Source organism: Aspergillus tubingensis (assembly GCF_013340325.1).
Source record: "Aspergillus tubingensis WU-2223L DNA, scaffold_5, whole genome shotgun sequence".
NCBI classification, from domain to species: Eukaryota; Fungi; Ascomycota; class Eurotiomycetes; order Eurotiales; family Aspergillaceae; genus Aspergillus; species Aspergillus tubingensis.
Window position 1 is genome coordinate 785,474 of NW_023336279.1, and position 25,279 is coordinate 810,752.

The 25,279-nt window shown below is 51.1% G+C and overlaps 8 protein-coding genes across 8 annotated transcripts; 4 read left to right on the forward strand and 4 right to left on the reverse strand.

The window, feature by feature from the left end:
• Positions 1-1,558: 1,558 nt before the first annotated feature.
• Positions 1,559-3,316, forward strand: AtWU_03590 (uncharacterized protein; the record flags this gene model as incomplete). Its single annotated transcript, XM_035498702.1, has 1 exon — positions 1,559-3,316. One exon carries the CDS (start codon positions 1,559-1,561, stop codon positions 3,314-3,316), a length of 1,758 nt encoding a protein of 585 aa, XP_035354595.1.
• Positions 3,317-3,561: 245 nt separating this feature from the next.
• On the reverse strand, positions 3,562-5,246 carry AtWU_03591 (histidine phosphatase family protein; the record flags this gene model as incomplete). Its single annotated transcript, XM_035498703.1, has 3 exons — positions 3,562-4,432; positions 4,491-4,617; positions 4,691-5,246. The coding sequence occupies 3 exons, from the start codon at positions 5,244-5,246 to the stop codon at positions 3,562-3,564; spliced, it is 1,554 nt and encodes a 517-aa protein (XP_035354596.1).
• Positions 5,247-6,371: 1,125 nt separating this feature from the next.
• AtWU_03592 (DnaJ domain protein) lies at positions 6,372-8,002 on the reverse strand (the record flags this gene model as incomplete). The annotated part of the gene is made up of 5 exons (XM_035498704.1): positions 6,372-6,515; positions 6,571-7,601; positions 7,650-7,743; positions 7,807-7,850; positions 7,897-8,002. 5 exons carry the CDS (start codon positions 8,000-8,002, stop codon positions 6,372-6,374), a joined length of 1,419 nt encoding a protein of 472 aa, XP_035354597.1.
• An 881-nt stretch (positions 8,003-8,883) lies between these two features.
• On the forward strand, positions 8,884-10,484 carry erg9 (bifunctional farnesyl-diphosphate farnesyltransferase/squalene synthase; the record flags this gene model as incomplete). The annotated part of the gene is made up of 4 exons (XM_035498705.1): positions 8,884-8,951; positions 9,039-10,098; positions 10,148-10,330; positions 10,377-10,484. 4 exons carry the CDS (start codon positions 8,884-8,886, stop codon positions 10,482-10,484), a joined length of 1,419 nt encoding a protein of 472 aa, XP_035354598.1.
• A 562-nt stretch (positions 10,485-11,046) lies between these two features.
• AtWU_03594 (glycosylphosphatidylinositol-alpha 1,4 mannosyltransferase I) lies at positions 11,047-12,486 on the reverse strand (the record flags this gene model as incomplete). The annotated part of the gene is made up of 3 exons (XM_035498706.1): positions 11,047-11,199; positions 11,290-11,397; positions 11,464-12,486. 3 exons carry the CDS (start codon positions 12,484-12,486, stop codon positions 11,047-11,049), a joined length of 1,284 nt encoding a protein of 427 aa, XP_035354599.1.
• Positions 12,487-13,166: 680 nt separating this feature from the next.
• AtWU_03595 (putative C6 transcription factor) lies at positions 13,167-15,604 on the reverse strand (the record flags this gene model as incomplete). Its single annotated transcript, XM_035498707.1, has 3 exons — positions 13,167-14,162; positions 14,209-15,304; positions 15,381-15,604. The coding sequence occupies 3 exons, from the start codon at positions 15,602-15,604 to the stop codon at positions 13,167-13,169; spliced, it is 2,316 nt and encodes a 771-aa protein (XP_035354600.1).
• Positions 15,605-18,466: 2,862 nt separating this feature from the next.
• AtWU_03596 (beta-mannosidase) lies at positions 18,467-21,214 on the forward strand (the record flags this gene model as incomplete). Its single annotated transcript, XM_035498708.1, has 5 exons — positions 18,467-18,600; positions 18,665-19,618; positions 19,665-20,095; positions 20,147-20,382; positions 20,435-21,214. The coding sequence occupies 5 exons, from the start codon at positions 18,467-18,469 to the stop codon at positions 21,212-21,214; spliced, it is 2,535 nt and encodes an 844-aa protein (XP_035354601.1).
• A 638-nt stretch (positions 21,215-21,852) lies between these two features.
• AtWU_03597 (p53-like transcription factor) lies at positions 21,853-25,119 on the forward strand (the record flags this gene model as incomplete). Its single annotated transcript, XM_035498709.1, has 3 exons — positions 21,853-22,849; positions 22,905-24,674; positions 24,734-25,119. 3 exons carry the CDS (start codon positions 21,853-21,855, stop codon positions 25,117-25,119), a joined length of 3,153 nt encoding a protein of 1,050 aa, XP_035354602.1.
• Positions 25,120-25,279: the final 160 nt, after the last annotated feature.

A 25,279-nucleotide genomic window follows, 5' to 3' on the forward strand; every position in this document is an offset into this window, starting at 1 on the left:
CGATCGGATTGACACTCTGTGGGATGGCGAAAATTGGAATCATCCATTGCAAAGGGTCACTCCTGGCGATTACCCGCTCACGATTCTCACCAGATCTTATTAGGTCACAGTACGTGATATAGATCAGAGATAGGCCTGTTTGCACCGCTTGGGTATAATTTGAAACTATAAGGGCTGTACTATGAAACACTTGTATATAGGACAAAGATAGAACTTGGACTCACTGACATTTACTACATGACACATCAATGGTCACGTACCTGGCGTTGACGATGAGATATTAATGCCATAAATATCGCAGTAAGGCCGTATTGCATGCATGAAGAGGTTGGTTGGTTATACTGCATTGATTAATTGTTGGCTGGCATCCAGCCCGACGGTACTATTAATAGGTTAATTAAGGGTTAGTTAAGTCCTGACGGAAGTATCTACATTAAACGAGGACCCATCCACGGTACTCCTGAGTATGCTATACTTAGCTACTCTACAAATAATACTACAAAGGGGATAACAATAATACCTTGAATACAGCGTCTAGCATTTACCAAGTATCGTGTCAACACCAACACTACACGAATAGATCAGTAAGTACATACCAACCCGCATGATCCCCCCGATAAACTTCACCACATATCACAAACCCGCATTGACAACCAGGAAGGAATGTGGAGTCTAGCCCCCCTCCCTCATCCTCTCCTGCTTGCTTCTCTTCTTCAAAGATCAACGTGGCAGGCGGCCCCTTGCATTCCCCGAATAATTCAGTAGTTTGTCACGCATCACGTGTCGGCAGTAGGTTCGGGTTCGCCATGGAGACGTACAGTAATGTTTTGATCGACGAGATCTGAACTGATAAGGGACTGCAGGGAATCAATCAATCAGTCACATCTGTCAGATGATCAGATCAGAAAAATATACTCCGGGTTCCGTGGATTACAGTAGTGTACAGAGTATCTAATGTCAGTAGGGTAGGGAGTAATGATGGGGTGATCGGCGTGATGGTTGTCCGGTTACTACTCCGGAGAGAGCCGCAGCTCCGACTTCACCCATGGTCAGCCCATGTGAAGGGGTGACTGCGATCAGTAAGGGTGGTGCAGTTGAAATTATATATGCTACTATTTTTGAAGATATGAATGGTTTCAAGTGGTGATAAATTCACAAGCCAGAAATATATTATAAAATGTATAGACAGAGAAAGAAGAGAATGAATTCGGGATAAGAAACAACTTGATTAAGGGATCTCTGAATTGCGGTGAAAGGGGGAGCCACTAAGAGACTAGCCGGATTGGGGAGGGGAGGGATGTTTTGCACCCAAAACAATTAATTATCCTTCTTTTGTTGTGTTGAACAACAAATTCAACGCACTACATCGTCATCCCACACTCCCTCCCCCATCTTCTTCTTTTCCCTCCTCCTTCTCCTCCTCCTCCTCTCATCACCTGGACGGTCCCAAGAACCCGCTGTCGACTGGCTGGTGCCATCATCATGCTTGCAGATTCTCGAGCACTACTGTCGCAATGCCATGAGCCGCTCTCCTTTCCGCCCCTCGACTCCCGCAAGTATGAACGCCGCCGATAAACAAAACAATGGCCATCTCGCCAAACCTCTCACCCCCGCCCTCAGCGCTGCCTTTCATCGCTCTCAAAAATCCCCTCTGACTCCTCGACTCGCCACTCCGGGGGGTTATCGAACTCCCAAGCGACTAACTCCCTCCGAACATCCCTCGTCCGTCCCCTCCAAGCGGGATCCCGAGCCACCTTCATCCCTGCTCAGTGCCAATGTTACCCCTCGATCCGGTTCCCGCAACAGCAGACGTGATGGTGCTATTTCCTCCCCAAACAACACCCCGACCAACGGGCACCAGCAACAGCAACAGTCGCCCCAAGTTTCCTGGTCACAACCGCATGTGGGCCAGCTGTCAAATACGGGGCGACTCCGGACGGAGCGGAGTCCCGTTCGGGGGGGAATGCTGGAACCATCGCGGACAACCCGGGCTAGGACCGTGACGATGGAGTCTAACCAGCTTTCTCGTCCGAATTCTGCGTCGGATAATTCAGCCGGAGCCCCCATGTTTTTTCATGCGTCTGATGCACGATCGACTATTTCCGAGCAGGAGCCCCGCCCGAAGCTGCAGACCAAAACGTCCGGCACCACTTTTATCTACGCGAACGGGGCGCAAGAGAGGCAGTCCCCGGTGAGTGAGGTGGGCGGGACGTATAAACGTCGGTCGATTGGCTTGACGCGATCGGTGGTGTCGGCGAAACCGTCTGCCTCGCCGCGACTGCGACCGGCCAGGGTGGACTCGAATCCGCGGCTGTCTGATGGGCCGTCGGTAGTCGGGTCGCAGGATGAGTCGTTTGACGCAGGGTCACAGGCCCATAGTCCCCCGCTGAGCAGTATATCAGCGCGACCGATCCCGGCTGTACGACACGTTAAGTCGTCGAGTCTCGACTCTGCCAATAGTGGACTCTCCCCTCCCCAGAGGGAAGGGCTGCGGCCTAGCCCGCTTATCATATCACCATCAGAACCAAAGATTGACGCCAGTACTATAGCGTCTGAACCACTGCCTGGCCTCCGGCCGCGAGTGTTCAGCAACGGGTCCATTGCTTCAGTGGATACGCATAACTCGGGGATGCAGAGCCCGTCCAAGTCGGAAAGCGGACAGGCCAACGGCGCCCTCAATGCGCGTACGGAGCGGAAGATTATGGATCTCGAAATCAGCAACTCGTCGCTTCTCGCCATTAACCGCACGCTAGAACGGGAAATGCGGAAGCAGAATGCAGAGCTGCGCAGATACCGACGCCTCAGTCGCTCGGGGCGTCTGTCCATGGCGACATCCAGCCGGTCCGTGTCCGGTGCTCTCTCGATTCCTCCTGAAGTTGAGGAAGCGAGCGAGCATTCGTCTGTGCGGTCGCCAGAAGAACTCTCCGACTTTAGCGACGAAGACTCCATGGAAGACGGTGTGCTGAGTCCCGACTCGCAGGCAGATCAGGACTCCCAGCATCGTGCGCGGGACGAGAAACGGTTCCTCATCGATCTGGCGAAGCACCAGGAGCTCCTTGCCGACAGCCAGCGGCTGAACCAGAGCCTCAAGCGGTGTCTGGGATGGACGGAAGAGCTGATCCGAGAGGGACAGCGCGCACTGGAATATAATGTGCATGTGAACGACGTGCAGCTGGGCGGACGCGTGCTGACCCCGGAGGAGCTGAATGAGCTGAACGAGCTCAACGAGCTCAACGAGCTGCACGAGCAGCAAGAGCTGGAGCTATCTCGTCCATCGAGTCGGAGCGACTCCGAGCCACCTTCCGAGGATGGCTGATACTACTACTATCTAGACTAATACGGCGTCGCTGGTGTACTGCTATTCTGTGACTAAAGCTGGCATTTAGTCTGCTTCCTATCTGTTTGTTTTCATATTTGTTTCGTGTTGATGGCGATAGATGGCGGCCGGCAGCTATTTGAGCTAGATACCCATACGCGTGATTTTCTAGCATACCATATACCAATATCATACCACTTGCATCACCACACTCACACACCATACTTCACTACAAAGTAATAAAATCAAGGCCTCCCATCCCCAACCTGCCCCCCACCACTCCCCGCCCCCTGAATACACGCCTCCTCAAACGCCGCCAACTCCTGCATCTTGCCCACACCACCAAGGAACCCCTCCAGTGCACAAAACCCATTCCCACCCGCAGCATCCTCTTCACACCCAGACACCCCATCCACAGGAACCGGCATCTCATTCAACACCCACCTCACAAACTCCCTCCCCTGACCTTCCTTCACAACGTCATTCTCATAAACCACCTCCCCACCCCCGTCCACCACAATCTCCTCAGCAGAAGAAGCCTCACACCTCCACACCTCAGTAACAAACCTCGCCCCGAACGGCGCAATATGATTCAACCTGAACGTCCTATTCAACGGAACCTCCCCAACCCCAATATCCCCTCTCATCCCTTCTTTCCCAATATTAAAATACTCCACTCCCAGCGCAGCTAGAACAGAAACAATCACATCATCATGCGACATATCAAGATACATTGGCTGATTCAACGGGAACGTCTCAGGCTTACTATCATAAGTAATGTTAACGTTCGCAACCTGCTCCGTGATGAGCTTCCCCTGTAAGCGGGCCGCAAGCTCAATTACATATCCAATACCCTGTGCCCTACCGGAGGGTGATCCGAATCCGTAGTCCCCGTAGAATTGCAGATCGAGGATGTATGCGAAGCTTTCCCATTCGGAGGGCGTGAAGAGGGCGCAGAAGGAGGAGGAGCCCAGTACGGCGGTTTCGTATGCGCAGAGGTTTTGCATGCTGAGGATGTCGAGCGCGGTGAGATTTAGGGTATTGGGGAGGTGGGGGGTGAGGCGGGTGATTATGGGGGGTGTGTAGGTGCGGAGGAATTGTTCGGCGGAGTCGTCTCTATTTATCTCTTTTAGTATGCTGGATGTAGGGGAAGGGGATTGGGATAGGAACGTACCCCTCTTCAGTATCCCCGTTTGGACAACTCCCTGACAGGGTATTGTTATATCCATCTCCCTCTGGGATAATAACCAGGTCGTAGTTATCAGCGGAGCTGTTGGCTGCGATATTGCTGAAGAAGCCGCCTATACCAACCCAACCCTAATCAGTACACCACTCCAACTATCACAAAGTGTCGGGACGGGGATAGGGACATACTCAACCACCACCTCGCACTCTCCAAAATCCTCGCCTGACTCGTCGTCCTAAACATAGGTTTATCCCTCCTCGTGCCATTCGGCCAGACATTCAACTCATTACTCCAATCCGCCATGCCAGCCGGGGCATCATACAACACCCGTCCGTAGCGAGACCAGTGAAACGCACCGGAGGTAGCTTCCGTTGCGGCGCCGGTAGGGAGAAGGGCTTCTGTGCCCATGAGATAGCGCCATTTATTGAGGAAAGACAGAGGGCCTGTGGCGAGGGTGCTGTTTGGGTGTGCTTTGGTGTAGTTCTGCAGCTTCTGGGCAAAGGATTCCATGCTGTCGGCGTCGAGGAGGTACGAGGTTGGATAGCGTTGTGCGTGCCGGTGTAGGATGTGTGCTTGTGTTAGTTGGCATTGTTGGGGAGTGCCTGGGGGGATTCCGAAGCCGGGGCTGGGGGTGTAGGGGGAGAGGTTGCCCCATGTTGAGGGGAGGGAGAAGGGGGTTGTTTTGTTGCTGGTTGTTGCAGTGGTGAGGGTTAGGAGGCACAGAAGTGCCGTGAGGAGGATCATGGTTACGGTGGTGAGGGGGTTACGTGGGGAGATGGTGGAGGGAGGGCAATGTCTGATTTATAGGGAGATAAATACTGGAATCTATCTTGCTACTAGGAAGTGGAGCGGAGTCCGTCGTATCAATGCTGGCCAGCCTGCTAGATGTGCGGGGGCTGGTTGGTAATTTGTTTAGTTGCTAGTTGGAAGTAGTAGAGATAGGCATATTGCGGAGTCGAAGCTTTAGACCGGCTTAATCTAAGACAAAACTGGTATAAAAGGAATACTGCAATGGATCCAATACTGCAGTAGTCATAGTGTGTGGTGAGTCCGGGAAAGCCTTCCGTGGCTGATTGTGGTAATTGGTCGCGTGAGGGTTGGAGACACTCGGAGAGAGACCGGCAATCCTGCCAAAGCGGGGTCGGGAGGGATTCAGTAGCCTGTGAGATGAAGTACTCCTGGCAGTAGAAAGCTTATCAGAAGGTGAGACACGGCGGGACGGGTAGGAGGAGGGCTTAGTCGGTATCTTGGAGGGGCCTCGGTGAATGTTAGGGGTAGGATGCACGATTCCAGGTTTATACCACTGCCAGATACCTTAGGGTATGCCGGTTTATGAGGTGACTTTAATGATAGTACTTAGAGTGTTTATAGGTGGTATTAGGAGATACTACTAGTACTTACACAAACTAACTTAGGACTACTGCTTTCTCCTGCAGCCGTCTTACCACAGCATCCCGCTACACCTGCAGGTTTAGCCCGCGGTGTACCTTCTATCGTACGACGTCACTTACTCCGCATTTACTAGTAACTAGTGTTCCTTGGAAGTCGGAGATGTCCGGTCAGTAACGGTGAGTCAGTAGTAGTAGTAGTAGTAGTAGTAGTAGTAGTAGTAGTAATAGTAGTAGTTGGCTGATTAACCGGGACACCGTTACGGCCGAGATATATATTCCGTCGGAAAAATCTGTAGCACTACTCGTGACTGTTTCAGCCCTACAGGCACCACCACCAATACTACCAGCAGTGGTAATTGCAACAGTAATGGTCTACTACATGAATATAGTCATCTGCTACTCTATTACGATCTGATATACTCGCTACACACATATCCAACTGTCCAGTCTGAAAACAAAAATAGACTATGCAAGGTATCTAGGCAGTGGCAGTAGGCTCTTCGTGATGGTGCTCGTGCTTCTTCTTCTTCTTCTTGTCCTCCTTGCCCTTCTTCGTCATCGACTCCGCCATCAGCTGCTCGAACGCCATAAAGTCGCCCTCCTCGTCGGGATCGCGCTCAGCCTGTACCAGTTAGCATACACCAAAAGTCTTGTAGTAGATAAGTGTAGTGGCATACCTTGGAGTAAATGTTACCCGCAATCACCAGAGCATGAGCACGCTCAACGCGCTTGTCCAGCTTGATGCGCTTGTCTCCGAGCACCTGGTCACACACATCGCGCAGCACGCTCTGGATCTCGAACTTGCTGCCACGCCATGCTGCCGCCAGAATCTTGCCCGTCACCTTCTTCTCGTACTCGGCCTTCTTCTCGTCCGTCCAGTCCTCTCCACCGCGCTCTTCCAGCTTGGCCATTTCCTCCATCGTCATCTGCGCATCGATGGCGGTGGAGATGGTGGTCCAAGTCTCCTTGGCCAGCGTACCCTTGTCCTTCAAACGCGAGAAGAACCCAGAAATACCGAGGAACTTCTGCGACTTGAGGAAAGAGGTAGCCTTCTGCACATAGGTGGCGCCGATGGCGTGCAGGATCTCCAAACCGAACGACTCCATCTTCAGGTTCTCCACCTCCAGACGGATCTTCTCCTCGAACGCTCGGGTCATTTCAGGGCTCTTGTCGGTTTCCGTCCACACGCTGATCTTGTCGACCAACTTCGTGGCCAGAGTGTTGACGCGCTCCTCGCGCGCCTTCTTGCGCTCCAGCTCGTACGCCGCCAGACGCTCCTGTTGCTCCCGGGACAAACCACCCTTCTTCTTCTCCTTCTTGCGCAGTTCCTTCTCCTCCTGGGACAGACCAGCTGCCTCCATGCGTGCCTCTTCCTCCGACTTGTCCATGATGGCCTGCTGGCCCATGTAGCGGCGGGGGGTGCTCGTGCCGGAGCTCGGGGATGCGGCGGGCTTCTCGGAAGCGGCAGTCGTCGACTCGGCGGGGGTGGATGCAGCTGGAGCAGCACCTTCGGCAGTGCCTTCAGCGTGCTCCTGCTCATCGTGGATGTTCAGTTTCTCCTCGGCGGATGCGGCCAGTTCTTCCTCCTCCATCTGCTGCATGGTGATGTCCATAGTAGTGGTGAGGTCCTTCATGAGCGAGATTTCACCGATAAGATCGACAAAGGCGTTGCCACCGAAGATCATGCCAAAGAATTCCGAGGGGTCCTCTGGATGGCATTAGTATCCGACTGTCTCCTGCGAAAGATGTGTCTTACCGAAACCTCCACCGGGGACAGCATCTTCCTTTCCAAACTTATCGTAGCGCTTGCGGAGTTCTTCATCGCTGAGAACTTGATAGGCTTCACCAATCTGTCATGGAGAGATGGAGTCAGCGCATGTCTTGACAACAAACAAACAACGGTATCTACCGACCTCCTGGAATCGCGCATGCGCAGTCTCATCGCCGGGGTTCTTATCTACGACGGTTAGCGCTGGACAGCCAGATGGCCGCTGCAAACGTACCCGGATGGTGAATGATGGCCAGTTTGCGATAGGCCTTCTTGATCTCGAGTTCGGTGGCAGTGGGCGGCACCCCGAGGGCGTCGTAGTAGGAAGTGTCGGCAACCATGGCGGGCAATGTGAGCAGGACCCAACCACGCAATCAATCTAGCGGTCACCGATGCAGAAAATCAAGGCCAGCCGGCAGGCAAGTTGCAGAAATAGATGTCGACCAGAAATAGGACGGGCTGGTAGAGACGGTAGTATCGATGTGTCTCCTGTAATTTTTTCTGCCTAAATGATGTTATTTTGGCTTTTAGTTTTCCGCTGGATTTCTTCCGTCATGGCGGGGAGACAAAACAGTCACTTGCCAATGCAGATGGCCTGAGGCGGGTAGATGGTCCCGTATTGTAATACAATAGTGGCATTCTCTAGTTTCTACGACAAACATGTCATGTATCTGTGTACTGCCGTGGTAATACCGGCATCTGCGCCTGCACGCGCTCAGCCGCCAGCCAGAGCCGCTAGCCGCGCCGCCTTTCAAGCGGGCCTTTAAAATTTTCCTTCTTTCGCTTTCTTTTCTTCTTCTTCTTTCTTTTCCTTCCTCGTCTTCTGTTTATTCCTCCTTCTCTCTCCTCTTCCTCTCCTCCCCCTGATTTACCCTCTCCTCCCCCAATTGTTTACTTATTTCCTCTTCCTCTACACTTCTACCTCTCCCTCTCCCTCTCCTCCCTCCTCCTTCCCTCCTACTCCTACATTCCTCCGTCTGCTTGACTGGATTCCCCGTCTCCTCTCCACCTCATCCTCCCCAGCCAGTGAGGCATTCGCTCGCTGTGCTTGTACATTATTGTACCATCCCATCCCTTTCTTTCCTCGCGAATTCCGTTGATTCGGTCATTCTCCGCATTGCTTCCATTCCCTTTCTTCTTACGTGTAATAATTCCCATTTTACCCTAATTCGTTTTTCCATCCCGTCATTTTTGACCGTTCGATCGTAATCTACCCTTCACCATGGGTCTCGCATCGAATGCCATCTACTACACCTTTCATCCCTCGGAACTGAGGTCGATTATGCAATGGTTGGTTCCGGCCCTTGTCCTCGACCGGCTATGATGGGGTTTAGTGTGTTGTGCCAACGCTTACGAAGGCTTTGCCCGTGGTCATAGGAAGATCTGGCACTCCCCGGTTCATGAGCGCAATGAGAAGAACGAGACCGAGACTGAGAAGGCCTGCTTCAAATTCCTCGACCTGACCAGTCGGAGCTTCAGCGCTGTCATCAAGGAGCTCCACCCGGAGCTGTTGATGCCCGTCTGCGTCTTCTACCTCACACTTCGCGGGCTGGACACAATCGAAGACGACACGTCGATTCCTTTGGAAACAAAGGAACCTCTGCTGCGTGGCTTCAAGGACTTCCTGGAACAGGATGGCTGGACCTTCAATGGCAACCGCCCCGAAGAGAAGGACCGTGAGCTGCTGGTTCAGTTTCACAATGTCATCACCGAGTTCAAGAAGATGAAACCCGCCTACCAGGCCATCATCAAGGACATCACCGACAAGATGGGCAACGGTATGGCCGATTACTGTCGCAAGGCGGCCTTTGATGACGCCAGCGTGATCACCGTCGAGGAATACGACCTGTACTGCTACTACGTCGCTGGCTTGGTCGGTGAAGGACTGACGCGCCTCTTCGTCGAGGCCGAGTTTGGTAACCCTGCCCTGCTGGAACGCGCGCGTCTGCACAAGTCCATGGGACTCTTCCTCCAAAAGACCAACATCATCCGAGACATCCGAGAGGACGACGATGATGGACGTCGCTTCTGGCCCAAAGAGATTTGGTCCAAGCACGTCACCAAGTTTGAAGACCTGTTCAAGCTTGAGCACCGCGAAGCTGCACTAAACTGCAGCTCCGAGATGGTGTTGAATGCTTTGGAACACGTCGAAGACTGCCTGTTCTACCTGGCTGGTCTGCGTGAGCAGAGTGTCTTCAACTTCTGCGCTATTCCGCAATCCATGGCCATTGCCACGCTGGAACTCTGCTTCCGCAACCCCGCGATCTTCGAGCGTAACATCAAGATCACCAAGGGTGAGGCTTGCCAGCTGATGTTCGAGTCGACGCAGAACCTGCGTATCCTCTGTGCTGCCTTCCGCAAGTATGCGCGCAAGATTCACAAGAAGAACACTCCCAAGGACCCTAACTTCCTTAAGATCAGCCTTGTTTGTGGACGGGTATGTTCCTGCTTATATCTACTTTGTTGACCCTCGCTAACGATCTTAGATTGAAAAATGGATCGAAACCATCTTCCCCAGCCAAAATGCCGAGGCCGCCAAGCGTCGTATCACTGGCGAGCTGACGGAGGCGGAGAAGAAGCAGGCCGAGGAGCACGCCGAGACCCGTAAGGACATGTACTTTATGATGGGTCTCATGGTGGTGATTGTGTTCATCACCTCGATTGTTATGGTATGTGGCTCACACTACATCTTTCCGGCTCAGCTAACCAGACTAGATCTTCACTGCCTGGCTACTTGGTGCACGATTCGACCTGGCGTGGCAGGAGCTGCGGTCCGGCAACTTCCGGCCACCCAGGGAAGTCCGCGCAAAGAAAGAGCTGTAATGCATTCTACGGAGTTATGACTGATTGATCTACTAACTGCGGGGCTTATGTCTTATACCTTCTGCCTACCGCTTATTTACTATACTAATTTATTACCTTCTTCTTCCCTTCATAGGTCTCTATGGTTTTTGCAAGTCGAACTAGCACGGATGTCAAATTGCGATCCAGTCTTTCCATGACTGTGGTTGTGCCGAAGAAGTGCTGATATTGAGCGGATTATTCTGACCAGCGACGTACTAGATTTGTGTCTTCCAACTTAAGTGTTGAGGTGGCATACATCCATTGAGGACCTGGAACATACGTAATTCTGTAGTAAATATGAGTTGAATAATATGACCTTGATTTTAAACGTGATTTTCCTTTAACATATTAAAATGACTTTGTAGTCTCAATGTTGTCCTAACCAACATCATTCTTATTATATAGTCCATACCCAACTCCACTACACTCAACATACCTCTCCCATCTATCTCCCATAAGTAATTACAACACACCCTTCCCCCATAGCCACACCACATCCCAAACCGACCTACCCTAGTGAAAGAAACAAACAACCACCCAACTAAGAAGAAGAAGTAGCCCCCACATCCTCAACAATAACCCCCAGAATCCAAACATTAACCGCAAAGAACCCCAACGAAGCCAAAAACAACCCGGGCATGAAACTACTCAACCCCAGAAACTCAAGATTATATCCTTGTTGCAGCCACAGTGCCTGCCACACATTCATTAATCAGTACCATCCATATATAAGTATTTGATATAGAAATGAACGTGAAGGTGAGGGGATAGGAATTGAACATACCTGCCCAACAACCCACGCAGCCGCAACAACCCCCCCAAACCGCGGAGCCTTCAACATCGAAGAACCCGGTAGATAGAAAGGGAGGAAGATGAGGTACCAGAGGAAATACTGTAACAATTCCTATCAGTCCATCTACCCATCCATGTCGAATAAAGGGAAAGGGGGGGTGCATACCTGACTCGTACAAACCTTATTAAACGTCACAAACGCAAACGTTTGCGCGAGCATCGCACCAGGAAGACTCTTCTTCGCCAGGACGAGCGGGATAATCACAACAGAAAGAAGTAACTGCGGGATAAACGCCAAGGACTCAAAATTCCCCTGCACCTCGCCTGCAGCAGAGAGATAGAGGAGGGTACTGTAAGGGGAGAAGTTATGGCGGTGGTCGATGCGCGTGAGATGGTGGAGGAAGGTATGTTGCAGGAAGGGGGTGTCGTAGAGGTGGTACATGAGGAGATTGAGGAGAGTGAAGGTGATGAGGGAAGTGAGGGTGAGGATGATGCGTAGGGGAGTGATGAAGTTGATCAACTTGGTGAGGATGCTGGTATCTTTGCTTCCAGCAGTGTTCTTTGACGTGCCACTGTTGCTGCCGTCTCGTTCCCGATCCAACCACCAAATAATCGACACTCCGTAAATGAACGGGTAGATCTTGAAATGCACACTCAGTCCCAGCAAGACACCCGCCAGAACCACTCTCCTGCGGAGAACCGCCCACAGCAGAGCAATGACCAGCACTCCGAGCAGCCCCTCAGAGGAACCCCTGGTGCTAATATTCGCGACCATGGGGTTCAAAAGCCAGAAACTAGCGTACTTCAAGGCGCGAGGAGCGTCCATTCCGTACGCGGAGACGAGGGATCTAGCGATGAGCCATCCGGCGAGAATGTCGGAGAGGGCGAAGAGGGCTTTTCCAAAGGAGAAGAGAAGTGATGGGCCGGACCAGGAGGTCGGGAGCAGTAGCCATGCTAGGAGGGGCGTGTAGCGATAAGTGTCTCTTTCGTAAGGCGAGGCGCCGTGCGAGACGTAGCGGGCTGCGTCGGTGAAGACCAGGTAGTCGATGTCGGTGTATTTGACGGCGGAGTTGGCGTCTTGCCAGGCGCCATAGATGAGGAGGATGGCGCGGAGAGCTATGGCGGAGGTGTAGACTAAGGTGGGGGATTGGAAGAAGGATGATGATGATGATGCCATTTTGGAGGGCATTTTGATGGTGGTGTTGTGGTTGGTTACTTCATCGGTGATAGCTTACTCGTGTGGTAGCCTGGTGGTGAGGATTTCGGCTGGATAGGATGTTGTAGGTCGCCCGGACAATATGGTAGTAGCTAGTATGTACAGATCCGGCTGATCTCACCATCCTATGTCTATTTGGTGGGCATCGTGGGTTCTGGTTGGTTAGATGAAGCTATCCCGACGCGAGGAAACGTGACCGGTTCAGTGCTGAGTCAGCAGGAAGATGATCTTGCCCGATTAGGAAGCTGTGTATCTTGAAAAGGAGGATTTCATTCAAAATATTTTGTCTATTTTACTATGTCCCATATTTCTGACGCGGGAATTAAACTACCCGGATTATTCGATATGTGTGTTTTTACTCCTGATTTATAGTGAACAGGCGCCTATCCATATCATAACCTATTGTGTTGACTCAACTAGTAGTTCGTACATTTGTAGATCGAAAATATATTGCAGAAGCGGTACCTTCTGCTATCATGATACCATGTCCTCGGCATAAATCCACCGAATCGCCCGTAAATGCATCAATCATGAATAAGTATGTAATCTGAAACCGCTAAGATAGTGAATGAGCTGTAACAAGTACCAAGCGAGCGAATAATAAAACACCATGTGACAGAATTGAACACCAGCAGCGATGAGGCTGCACCAACCTAGTAGAAAGACGGCCCTGAGTTGATGAAAAATGTTGAATCCCCCAACTGACCTCCAAAATAAGCACTCTCGCTGCTTCCATACTTTGTATTTCTTTCCTCCTGGGGAAACAGTGGTGCGTTGTTTACATTGTCAATATCAGCCAAACCCTGCAACAAGTTACTGTCGCTCCAGCTAAGAAAGTCCCAAAGATACTGCCCAGCAGAATCATTGATAAATTGGGGCTCAAACGGATCCACAAATCCATTCTCGTGTGGCATTGCGCGACCGAAGTCGATTTGCAGCGGGGATACCCCAGGCACTGCGCCAAGATCTTCAGTAGCCGTCACACAGCTACCGCTGTGAATGCTGTGGGCTTCCCCGGTGACATTGTGGCCTCGTTTACCGGCCTCAAATATCCGGGAAACGGCCTCCAGCGTCGATTTGGCGGCTGGGCTCCAAGGTTCCAAACGCTCCAGGACAAGCATTGTCGTTTCCACCTGAGCCTGACACGCTTCAGCTGTCGCTCTTGGATCATCAACTGTACCATCGTTGAGAAACAGCCCTAGAAGAGGAACCATTGCAGCTTGGAAGATAAGCCATACTGCATTCCAGCCTGACATCTGATGGAATTGTGCCTTGGCAGCTACATCCTGTATGGTAGCCTCGGCAATTTCCCTGCATCTTTCAATAGCTGTCCTTTCTTCAGACCTGAGCACAATGTATGGTACCCGCCGCATGGCGTAGCTGAGCAGGGTAGGGCGGTACAAGAGCATCCGCTGATTGTAATATCGCCATTTCATGACAGTTCTCGTGATTGCGATCGACTCTGAGCATGGCTCGTGGTCTTTCAGGATATATGGTAGGTTATCATACCACTCAAGGAGCTGGCTGTCAAGATTTGCCATTTCATGAGGCTTTGTCAACGGTGCTACGGCCAGGACTTCCTGAATTTGGGTCGCGATCTTGCAGAATCGAACATTTTCCAGAAGTGGTAGAAGATCGAGCACATTTCCCTAAATAGGTCAGCAAAAAACTAAGATCATAAAGGGGGGGACATACTGTTTCCCTGTAATGTGGCAATTTAACGGTGATCGCTGGACCCAGTCGACCCATGCTTGGTCGGCCCAAGGTCATGCCACCCCACGTATCCAGACAGAACAGAGACCACCAGACTCGACGTTTGTGATCAACTGAAAATAACCTATTCCTGCTGTTGCCGCATTGACCATCCGAGACTTCCTTGTGCAAGCCCAGAGCTGCGGCCATGCGCAATGCCGCCCCCATCATGGAGTATGCGAGGTTGGGCTGGCTGCTATAGTGGAGGTAATAGCCACCCATGAGGCCCAGAGCTTGAATGGTTTCCACGTGCGGTGAACCAAGGCTTTCCAAATCTAAATGGCTCTTCGACCGCAAATAATATGTTTGATGAGACATGTCATCGGCAGGGGTGGCTGCTATGCTGCCCAAAGCAAAGACAATGTTCAGCAATGCGAGCCATTGCTTGTCCTTCCTGCGTGAAGAAAGATACGTTTGGCGAAAAGAGTGTTCGTCCAGCATTGGAACGAATGGTTGAAAGTAGGTAAAGTAAGCGTCGAGCAGTTGAGACTCGGGCACAGTTGATGTGCCATGGTGCGGCTGAGACCCAAAGACCTGCCAGGCCTGGGCCTCTGGAGAAGCAATTTCCATGACTGAATCCCGACGAACTCCTGTAGCAGGTGCGCGAGACAGGTGAGAGAGGGAGCTCGGCTCCAGCCATACTATCACCTTTAACACAGCATGGATGGAAGAGACACCCAAATAGGAGGATGGCTGTTTGGCCGAGAGAGATAAAGCGTTGACATCGTCGGACACGGTACTCGTGAGCTCGGAACTCTTCAATTCGCGATCATCAGTTGTGTGATCAGGTATGGTTTGTAAAGACTCGAGATTGCCGTCTTCGCTGGATGCCGGAGATGCGTGAGCCTCCACTGATGCCGAGGTTGCTGGGGATGCCGGGTGTGGCGCTTGCGTCTGCATCTGGGAAGCCCCCTTGCCTGTCAGCTCCAAGAGTTTGTCCCGAGGCAAGTTGACCAGGGTCTCCGCTGGAATGCCTGGGAAGAGCTTGTCAAGCACTCCCCTAAATTCATCGAGTGTGGTCGATAGTTTCTCCACATGCCTGCTTGATTGATACATTTGTTAGTTTCGAGTCGTCCCTCGATCGCGGCTGCAGTGGAGGAAGGGGACAGTCACACCTGCGAGATGGCCGAGGATCAGAGTACTGACACAAATCTGCTTTCTTATACCATCTGCATGCTTCACATGGCTTTTCTCCGTCACATTTAATTTTTCGGTGCCGACAAGATGTGCAGGCCCGGAGCGTAGTGACTCGGCGTCCGACAGATTGTTGACGTTGGTTGCGTCCGCGCACAGTAGTCGGAAGAGTTGGGTTCTCGAACCCTTCGAACGTGTGAAACATTGCTTTGCGATCGGGGGATAGTTTGCTGGAGACTTTTGCTTGACGGATAGTCGGGAAGTGTACCCGTTGAGACACTTTAGGGTGGCGAGATTAACTCGAAAGGGCCATTGGCACCGAGTCGCAGGGAGACCAGCAGGTTAGATGCACCGGAGGGCAGGGATCCTTGTTTGTCAGAGGGGGAAATAGCAAGTGGATCGAATAGACCGGGCAAGTAGTCCGAATCAGTTATGCAGGTAATCAGTTAGTTGCTGCAGTGGTCATTGTCCGGGGAAACAATGAGGTAGAAGTAGGAGAAAAGCAAAGGAAGGCTCATCAAACGAAGACGGTGAAGAGGAAGAAAAACACAATATATCCACGCGGGAACTCAGCTCCTGTTTTGGGGAAGTGAGCAGGCCAGCCTCGGGGTTAGACGATCATCGGCAGCGTTGACGCTGGGAACATCACGGTTTGCACCGAGAGAAAGCAGGAGGTGCCCAACAACGGAAGTTCCTGGACGAGGACCCTCGCAGGTCACCAGTGGTCAGCATGGCCTCCACCCCCGCATTTCGTCCTTTTAATTTATTTTATGCAGGATGCGACCGTTTCTGTCTGGTTTCTGCATGCTGGTAGACGAACCGACCTGCAGACCCTGTTGGCTGCCTACTATATTCAACCCTGCGCCTAATTATACGCAGGGTACGAGAAAGGTTGTGTGATGCGCTCACAGACTCGGCAAACAGCATATGGTGGTCTGTTCTCCTGGCGCCTGAATTCATCGGTCCAGTAACCCTCTCTGGCGTGGAATTATACACGCCTGAGTGTGATGACGATGCGTCCTTCCACCTATCACTGGCCCTCGTTGAGCCCCGGGTCTCCGAGTGCTCTTTCTGTCTTTTGTAAATGCTGGGCCTTACCCCAGGTTGAGACTATCCAATAGATGACCGGACCAAGCAAATCTGGTACGCTAGTCCCCATCAGAAGCATTTGCTCTTGCACCCAGCACCGTCCCAATACGATTTTACGAATTATCACACCGAGCTATGGGATATCAAGCTCAGAAGGTAGACGTGTAACTCAGGGGCCCAGAGAAAATAGTAGTGGAGTGGGCTTCTGCTAGGGCCGGCTACTCCTGATCCCAAGAGCTAGTAGTGCGGGAGACTGAGTATAGCAACGCCGGTCCACCACGCTCAGACATTGTGGTGCCACCTGATTGCTTAATGGCCAGGCAAGAAGTAAGAACATCTGTGTGTCTGACAAGGTTCGCCGGATGTAATCGGCGTGCTTGGTGAACTATCCTTTCATCCGCGACCTGGAAGCTTACTGTTCCTGGGTCGCCCTACACCATGTCGTCCGAGGGGCAAAAATGTATCAGGGTTTATACAAGATTATGCCCACTGCCAGGGTCTTCGTCCAGTTTGGTTGCTGGGTGAAATGTGCCTCCGCCAATTAAATGCACGACCCCGCATGAGGTGGCCGGTTCCTCATTTCCAAAATTAATTAAATCCCGTGCAGGTGTCAGATGCCGGAGCAATTTCGTCGGGGGACTGGCTATGTCTAACTTTGGAAGGCCTGCTGAAGCTCTTGTGCACTTGCAATTTTGCCATACAACCAGACGTAGTAGTCTTCCAGAATCGCTTGGTGTAGATCTGGGGTGACTGACAGTGCACATCACGTCTGTGAGGCAGCCTTGTCAGGTTTTCAACAACTGGAACTCGGGCTGAACCGAGCCGTCTCAGGGGACAGAGGATTCGGTGCACGACAATCATCTCGGCTTGTCGGGAAGATGACAACCAATCGCCGAAATACTCACCAATAGCAGCGGTGGTAAACAGGCTAATTTCACTAGACGCCAAGAGTGAGACATTTTATCCTTTCACATGCACGCCAAGCCTGCGAGACACCTGATCGGATAGCCAGGGCCATTTTACCCAGAGGTCCTATATCATGGATAGCAGGCACGAAAATGCCGAGAAGGAGGGGTGCGTCGGTTACTAGCGCTCAGGATTCAGGCAGTCGACTCACTCCTGCTCTTGTGCAAAGAGAGGAGGAGTGAGGAGTCGTAATTCCAAGCGACGAGGGGTAGGCTAGTGGCGAAGGACCGGAGGATGTTACCTCGCGACGGCCTTGCCGTATTATGGGGGTCGCTTAAGAAGGTGGGCGCCCGGACCGTCTTGAAGGCCGCAACCAAGCCGGCAAAGAAAGGTGAAGTGGTCACTGGAGAGTTGGTGACGGGCGATCGTTTTATCTGGAGATCTTGAGAGCTGTCAGGTACTATCTTCGGACGATAAAGAACGACTCTCACCGGAGGACGATTCCAAAATAGTGTGCGGAGCACCCGCCGTGCCATAATGGGTAAGGTCGGAGCGAGGTGTCTCACAGTAGACACAGCGCGGTTTCGGATAGACAGTGATTTGGAGAGTATGATTGTGTTAGTCACAGAGGGATTCCTAGTTAGTGCAAATGTAAATGTTTTTGTGTACCGAGGCCAATGATAGCAGGCGATGATAGCAAGCTTCATTGTGTGGCCTTTACACGACAATGAGAGAACGAGAGAATAGTATAGACTGTGGGAGAGTTGATGGTTGATGGAGAGGAAGCGATGCCCAATTGGGAAAGGCCCCGTGCTCCGTCAGGGGATCGCCCAAAAAGGAAATGGCAGCACGTGGAGGCGGGGACTTCTCCGCATAGCTTCCCCAGGCACCCACTCTGTAAAGCCTCACCCTGGACCCTGGATGCAACTATATCCATCCCTATTGCTGTGTAGTATGTTTCAAAGGCTATGGGGTTTCTTATTTATTGAGCTCTGACTGTCCGGCTTGAAATTGGGTTGAAGCTGCAATCAATTGCCGGTTCCTGTATCAATTACCCCTCCAAGACCCCATCATGGCAGCATTCGCGCAATACACTCTGTCAACAGGGTGGTGCTTTAAAGATAGGGATGACCTTGCTTCCGACGCATGGATGCCAGTTCCTGTCGTTCCGTCTGTCGTTCACCAGGACCTACAGGCGAATGGAAAGTGCGTACTATTAGGGAATCTTTCGCGGCAAGAGTCGCTAACGTACAGACTGGATATTGTTCAGGCTGGAGAACCCATACGTGGGATTCAATGAACTAGACGCACGATGGGTCAACGACAAGTCATGGACATACCGCAAGATACTGCAAAGGCCAACTGTCCTTGCAGGATCGAGGATTGTCCTGGCATTCGATGGCCTTGATACATTTGCCAAAGTCAAACTTGATAACAGTGTTATCCTAGAAAGCAATAACATGTTTCAGGCCTATCGAGTAGACGTCACCGAGGCTCTGGATTGCGGAGATGAGCACGTTCTGGAGATTGAATTTGATTGTGCGATGCTGCGTGCCCAGGAACTTCGGAGACAGGACCCGAAACACAACTGGGCCTCTTTCAACGGGGATCCCGCGAGGATGAGCGTCAGAAAAGCTCAATATCATTGGGGCTGGGACTGGGGCCCGGTCCTCATGACGGCAGGTATCTGGAGAGCAGTGAGATTGGAAGTTTATTCCACACGGTTGGCAGATCTCTGGGCGGAGATCAATCTGGACCCCACTCACAAGAGTGCTTCTATTTCAGCATTTGCAGATCTTGACTTTGTTGATCATGAACCCCCATACAAGGTCAACTTCACGATCACTCTACATGGCAAGCAAATTGCTCAAGCAGAAGCCACACCTCAAGATGGGAGGGCAAAGGTAGAGTTCAACATAGATCAGCCTCGCCTTTGGTGGCCACACGGATATGGTGATTCCACTCTTTACGAAATTTCAGCTTCATTGGAGACCGATCAACTTGAACTCCATAGAGTTACCAAGAAGATTGGAATTAGGACTGCAGAAGTCGTGCAGCGGCCTGACAAGCACGGAAAATCATTCTTCTTCCGAATCAACGGCGTGGATATATTCTGTGGCGGGTCATGCTGGATTCCTGCAGACAACCTACTTCCCAACATTACTCCGGAGAGATATCGAAAATGGATCGAGCTGATGGTTGCCGGCCGCCAAGCCATGATTAGGTCTGTTCCCTTGCTGAAATGTAGACTTAGGACTAACAATCCCTAGGGTATGGGGCGGTGGTTGCTACGAAGACGATAGTTTCTACGAAGCTTGTGATGAGCTTGGTGTTTTAGTGTGGCAGGATTTTATGTTTGGATGTGGAAATTACCCGACCTGGCCCGAACTATTGCAATCCATTGAACAAGAGGCGATCTACAACGTCCGCCGCCTGCGCCATCATCCATCCATTGTGGTCTATGTCGGTAACAACGAAGATTACCAAGTCCAGGAACAAGCCGGTCTCGAATATAACTACGAAGATAAAAACCCCGAAAACTGGCTAAAGACAGACTTTCCCGCCCGATACATCTACGAAAAGTTGCTGCCATCAGTGGTTGAGCGCCTTTCACCGACCACGTTTTACCACCCAGGTAGCCCTTGGGGTGATGGGAAAGTAACATCAGACCCCACAGTGGGCGATATGCACCAATGGAATGGTCTGCTACATTCTATCACACTCTAATTTATACAAAAACTGACGGCTATAGTCTGGCATGGAACGCAGGAGAAATATCAGATATTCGACACGCTAGGTGGCCGATTCAATAGCGAATTCGGCATGGAGGCTTTTCCCCACATGTCAACAATTGAATACTTCGTCGAGAACGAAAAAGACAAATACCCGCAATCGCAAGTTCTCGATTTCCATAACAAGGCCGACGGACACGAACGTCGCATCGCTACTTACCTTGTTGAGAACCTGCGAACTGCTACTGATCTCGAGGTAAGTGCCTACCTACTCAAATTGACCAGCCTTGCTAACCCGTCCAACATAGACCTACATCTACCTCACCCAGGTTGTCCAAGCCGAAACAATGATGTTCGGATACCGTGGGTGGCGTCGCCAATGGGGAGACGAAAGACACTGTGGCGGTGCACTACTCTGGCAGCTGAATGATTGCTGGCCGACTATCTCATGGGCTATTGTAGACTACTTCCTGCGGCCCAAGCCCGCATACTACGCTGTAGCCCGCGTATTGAACCCAGTCGCCGTAGGTGTACGACGAGAACACCACGACTGGAGCATCACACACGCGCAACCCCCAAAGACAAGCAAGTATGAGCTCTGGGTAGTCAGCTCCTTACAGAAGACCGTATCCGGAAAGGTGGAGCTCAAATTCCTCTCCGTGGATACTGGACGAGAGATACGGGAGCGGATCGTGCGAGAAAACGTTGATATAGTGCCCAATGGCACTACAAACCTTATCACCGACGGAGTTATTGACCACACTGTTGATGCAGAACCACACGTCCTCGCTGCCAGACTGTGGGTGGATGGTGAGATTGTTGCGCGAGACGTGGATTGGCCTCAGCCTTTTAAGTATCTTGATTTTGCGGATCGTGGACTCGAGGTAAAGCGGGTTTCTGAAGCCTCTAATCAGCAGGTATTCCAGATCAGCACCGAGAGGCCCGTCAAATGTTTGGTATTCGAGGAACGGGACGGTGCCAAATTTAGCGATAGCGCGATGGATATTGTTCCTGGTGATGTTCAGACAGTCACGGTCACGGGGTTGCAGGCGGACGAGTCGTTGAAGTACAAATTCCTTGGCCAGTGATTTTACAGAAAGGGATACTTTCGAAGATTATTTCATATCATATTGTACTGTGGCAACATAAGCGCTGCATTTGAGATTAACACTCAATCGACAAATTACCATCACAAGTCGTACTAGTATGTACCTATGGACGCTTCCAGCCCGTCAGCCCATCGTCCAGATCTTCCATTCGGAAAGTTAAGTGTTCTTTCTCCAAAAATAGCAACAAAAGATCTTCTATGAGCAGTTTCACCTTGCACTATGACTAGTTTGTAGTATTGTCTACAGCCTTGTTTACCCAAACCAATCCCAGTGAAACAGGAGGACATCCGCAGCGGGTGAATGGTTGGCCGATGACGCTTAAGTTTAGGCATAAGTGACAAGAACGAGGCTCTGTTGTGGATTGGGGTGCTATCTGCCCAACTACTAGTACTTATTTACGCGCCGGGGCGAGGGTGGTAACTAAATGAACCAACCAGAACGCGTCCTGATCCCATAACCATACGTTGAGCAGCGCCTAGCCTGAGTAAACCGACCTTGCTAGTCAGTCAGCCTGATTGTGTCTAAGTAGTTAACTAGCTAGCCCCCCGCCTAGGAACTACTTGAAACCCATCACCCTTTCATGCCCTTCCAGTTCTCCGTGCAAATTTCATCGCTCGATGGATTCTAGCCTCAGAATTCAGTTCAAGAATGAGCCCATTAGCGATACTCAGGATGAAGGCAGCCAAGGCCATCCCATCCGTGGGGAGAGGGCCACCGAGAGTGCCGTCCGCGACAACGACGATCGCATCTTCACTAACAGCGCCTTGACAGGAACCCCTTTCCATCTGGCATCATTCGAAGAACTCTCCACACAAAGTACCCTTCTTGGATCAGACACACTACATACAGATAGCCCGCTCTTTGATAAATCAGAAGTCTTCTATGAAGTGACAGGGGAAGACCGCCACATCGCTCAGCCCAAACTCGATGCAAAGCTTCATAAAGGCTTCTTCAAAGTCAACGACAAATGGACTACGTACCGCCGCAACTACTTCTCAGTTGGGGTTGCTGTTTCCTTTCCTCAGGACATCCCCAACGGTCTGTATGTACAGCACGGAGGAGAAGAACTCCGGCGAATACACGCCTTTTCCGTGAAGGTTTCGGCGAGTGTTCACGGCAAGGATGGTGAAAGCCGTAGATTGATACAACACGGACCTAAAAGAGTTCGGAACAGTGCCGAAGCACCAGAAGAGATCTGCTGGTTTCCACACACCATTAGTACAACCGGTGAAGAGGCAGCGAGCCGATCCGAAGAATCCAATATCCCCCGCAATGTCGAGTTACCCGAGAACAATGCAGGAGATAGCAGACTTTTTTCTCACACTTTCGAGAGGATACAGTTCGAGAGGGCTACGTTAAACAATGGCAAAAAAGAGTCACGGCAGCAATACTTCAATATCGTGATTGAGCTTAATGCGCAGATCTCGGGAGGGGAGAATAGTCGAGGCTTGCACTGGCTGAGGATCGCCCGAATAACCTCAGAGCCAATCATCGTACGTGGCCGATCGCCAGGTCATTATAAGGATGGAAGGAGAGATAATCATGATTCCATTCGTCATGGTGGCGATGACATGGGCCTAGATAATCTCACGGCATTACCTATAATTCCACTCGGTGAGTGACATACAGAAAGTAGGACCCAACGCTGAAGAGAGAACTAATAAATCAGGCATCCACCTTAAACACGTGAACCCAGTGCTCGACCCTGATCTGTATTTTGGAATATTGGGGGATATTGAGTGGAAAGTTGCACAAATCTGCCCTCTCATCTTGCAGGCAATGTCCTTAGCGACTTGGCCCGAGACGGTTGCCATCCTCATGCGAATACTGAACCATGCCAGGAAGGGGTTAGAGCTCATGAAGCTTGAGCACTTCGCAGAGAACGGGTTCAGTGTTCTCATTGAACAGCCAGATGATAGAGGAATTGTCAAGGCCGTATCATGTGGTAACGAGGTTTTGGACAATCTCATCTCAATTCTCGACCCAAGCACTGGCATACAAAACCCGGATTCAGAGTGCCTAGCCAATATGAATAAAGCAGCGAGCGCTACTTTCGCCCATTTGGGGCTCAAAATATGGCCTGCCAATAGACCGAGTGAGATTATGCTTCAATTCACTGCCTTGGTCTGTATGCTTGGCTTAGGTTTGGTGTCATACTCAGGATCACACGCGTCCGCTTTTCATGAGAAGTATTTGGACTCAGTCACGGATTTCAAATTTCCTTTGTCGGAGGGTATCGACGGTAATTTGTCTATTTTCCTCCGTCAGGTCAATTTGAGCTGCCTTCATGCATATATTGGCGGGCCTGTCTGGGCGTTCTGCCTTGGAGACACAGAAACGGCTGACAAAAGAACATTGGTTATTTCACTCGAATTATTGGCAGACCTCTGGGGTCCATTGAGAATATCATATACCAGCGAAGGCTTGATTCTGGCTATTGCAGTTGAACGGGGGACTATCGTCGGTATAAGACCTCAGGCTGACAGAGAAGACACCGTGAGTTGTCATTGGTTTCAATGGGGTGAGAAGTTGCCCGAATCACCTTTTGCCTTTGAAAAGACAACTCTGCTCGCCATCGGGTCATCATCCGTCACTTCTACACAAAATATGGAGACAGCGCAGTATAATTTCAATCAAATATACGTTGGACTGGGGCCGAAACTGCGGGATACTAGTGAATTAACCTTACTCGGGGTCGAAAGATCGAACTGGGCGGCCGATACCTTAAGTGCAAATGTTGGCTTCTCCAAGTTCGTCAATATGAGCGCTGGAGTGAGTTTCAAGAAAATTCCAGGGCGGTCGATGAAATCTATGCTCTTGTTTCAATGGCAGGATGACTATCCAGATCCGCAAACACTGCAGGTGAGAATGGGGTTAGAGATCAGTGCATTGACTGGAGATGCGCTTCGAATGCCCCTTTGGAGACTGTTCCAGGTGGAGACAATCAGGGACTATGTGAGCCGTGTTTTTCCAGACCATTCATCTCGGCCCACGGACACAATTTCCTTCCTGGACGCATTCAATGATGACTTCCAGCAATTTCTGAAGTCATGGTCCGCAAACGCGGACTTCCGTTCCTCGGCAAGAATCATTATTCGCACTATTCTAGCCAATCTGCAATACACCGGGCCGGCGGAAGGAGGCAATCTCCGTGCATGGTATGTGGAGAACGGCGGATGCTTGCAAATTCAGAAATGTGATCGACACCCCTGGCTTGCGTTGTTACGGGATTCCGAGTATGAATCTTCAGTCGCTCTCATAAGTAATCGGCCCGTCCACTCCGGCCTTTCAACGGCGTCATCAGGGGATCATCCAATGGATGACAGATGGGGCACACTGCTTCATACCAGGATCATTCCGAAGCCCCATCTTCAACAACCGAGGAAATTAAATCTTAAGGGTAAGACAAGACATAGTTCACAGTCGTCCAATAGTCAAGGTAAGCAGGATATTTGTGCGTTGCAATGAGGAATGATTAAAGAAGTAACGAGCTTGTAGCACCATTGTACGAGCCAACACCACCAGGCCGTCACCTCAGAAGTAATCCCCGCGGACTTGAACTAATGCCCTACGGATCAGCGCTTAGTGAAAGCATGTGCTTAGATCGCACAAGCCACGCAGCCAATGCAGTTCTAATGCACACACTGAAGAGGGCAATGGAACAGCCAATCCTGGCCACTTTGAGAAAGGTTGTAAATGGATACGCCGCCCTCGAGCTCTCGGAGGTCCCATCTCGCGACGGTAAGCCCAATATACTTCAGCTCAAGTCTTCTCGCTTGAGTGGGATTCTTCCCTTGAGGTATACAGACTCCAAGGCCAGCATGCTCTACAAGGAAGCTACAGGGTACGACCAACATGGTTCTATCGAGGTTTATATTATATAAACTCAGATCATGCGCGAGTGCGGCCGTGGATGAACGAGCGTACTTATCCTGCGTTGCCTACCGAGAATCTTCCAATGGTAGTATCCCACGTTTCATGCGTCTTAGCAAATTGATCCTTCGCAAATTTATAAGCCATACCCTTCCCACCCGGAGCCAGTAT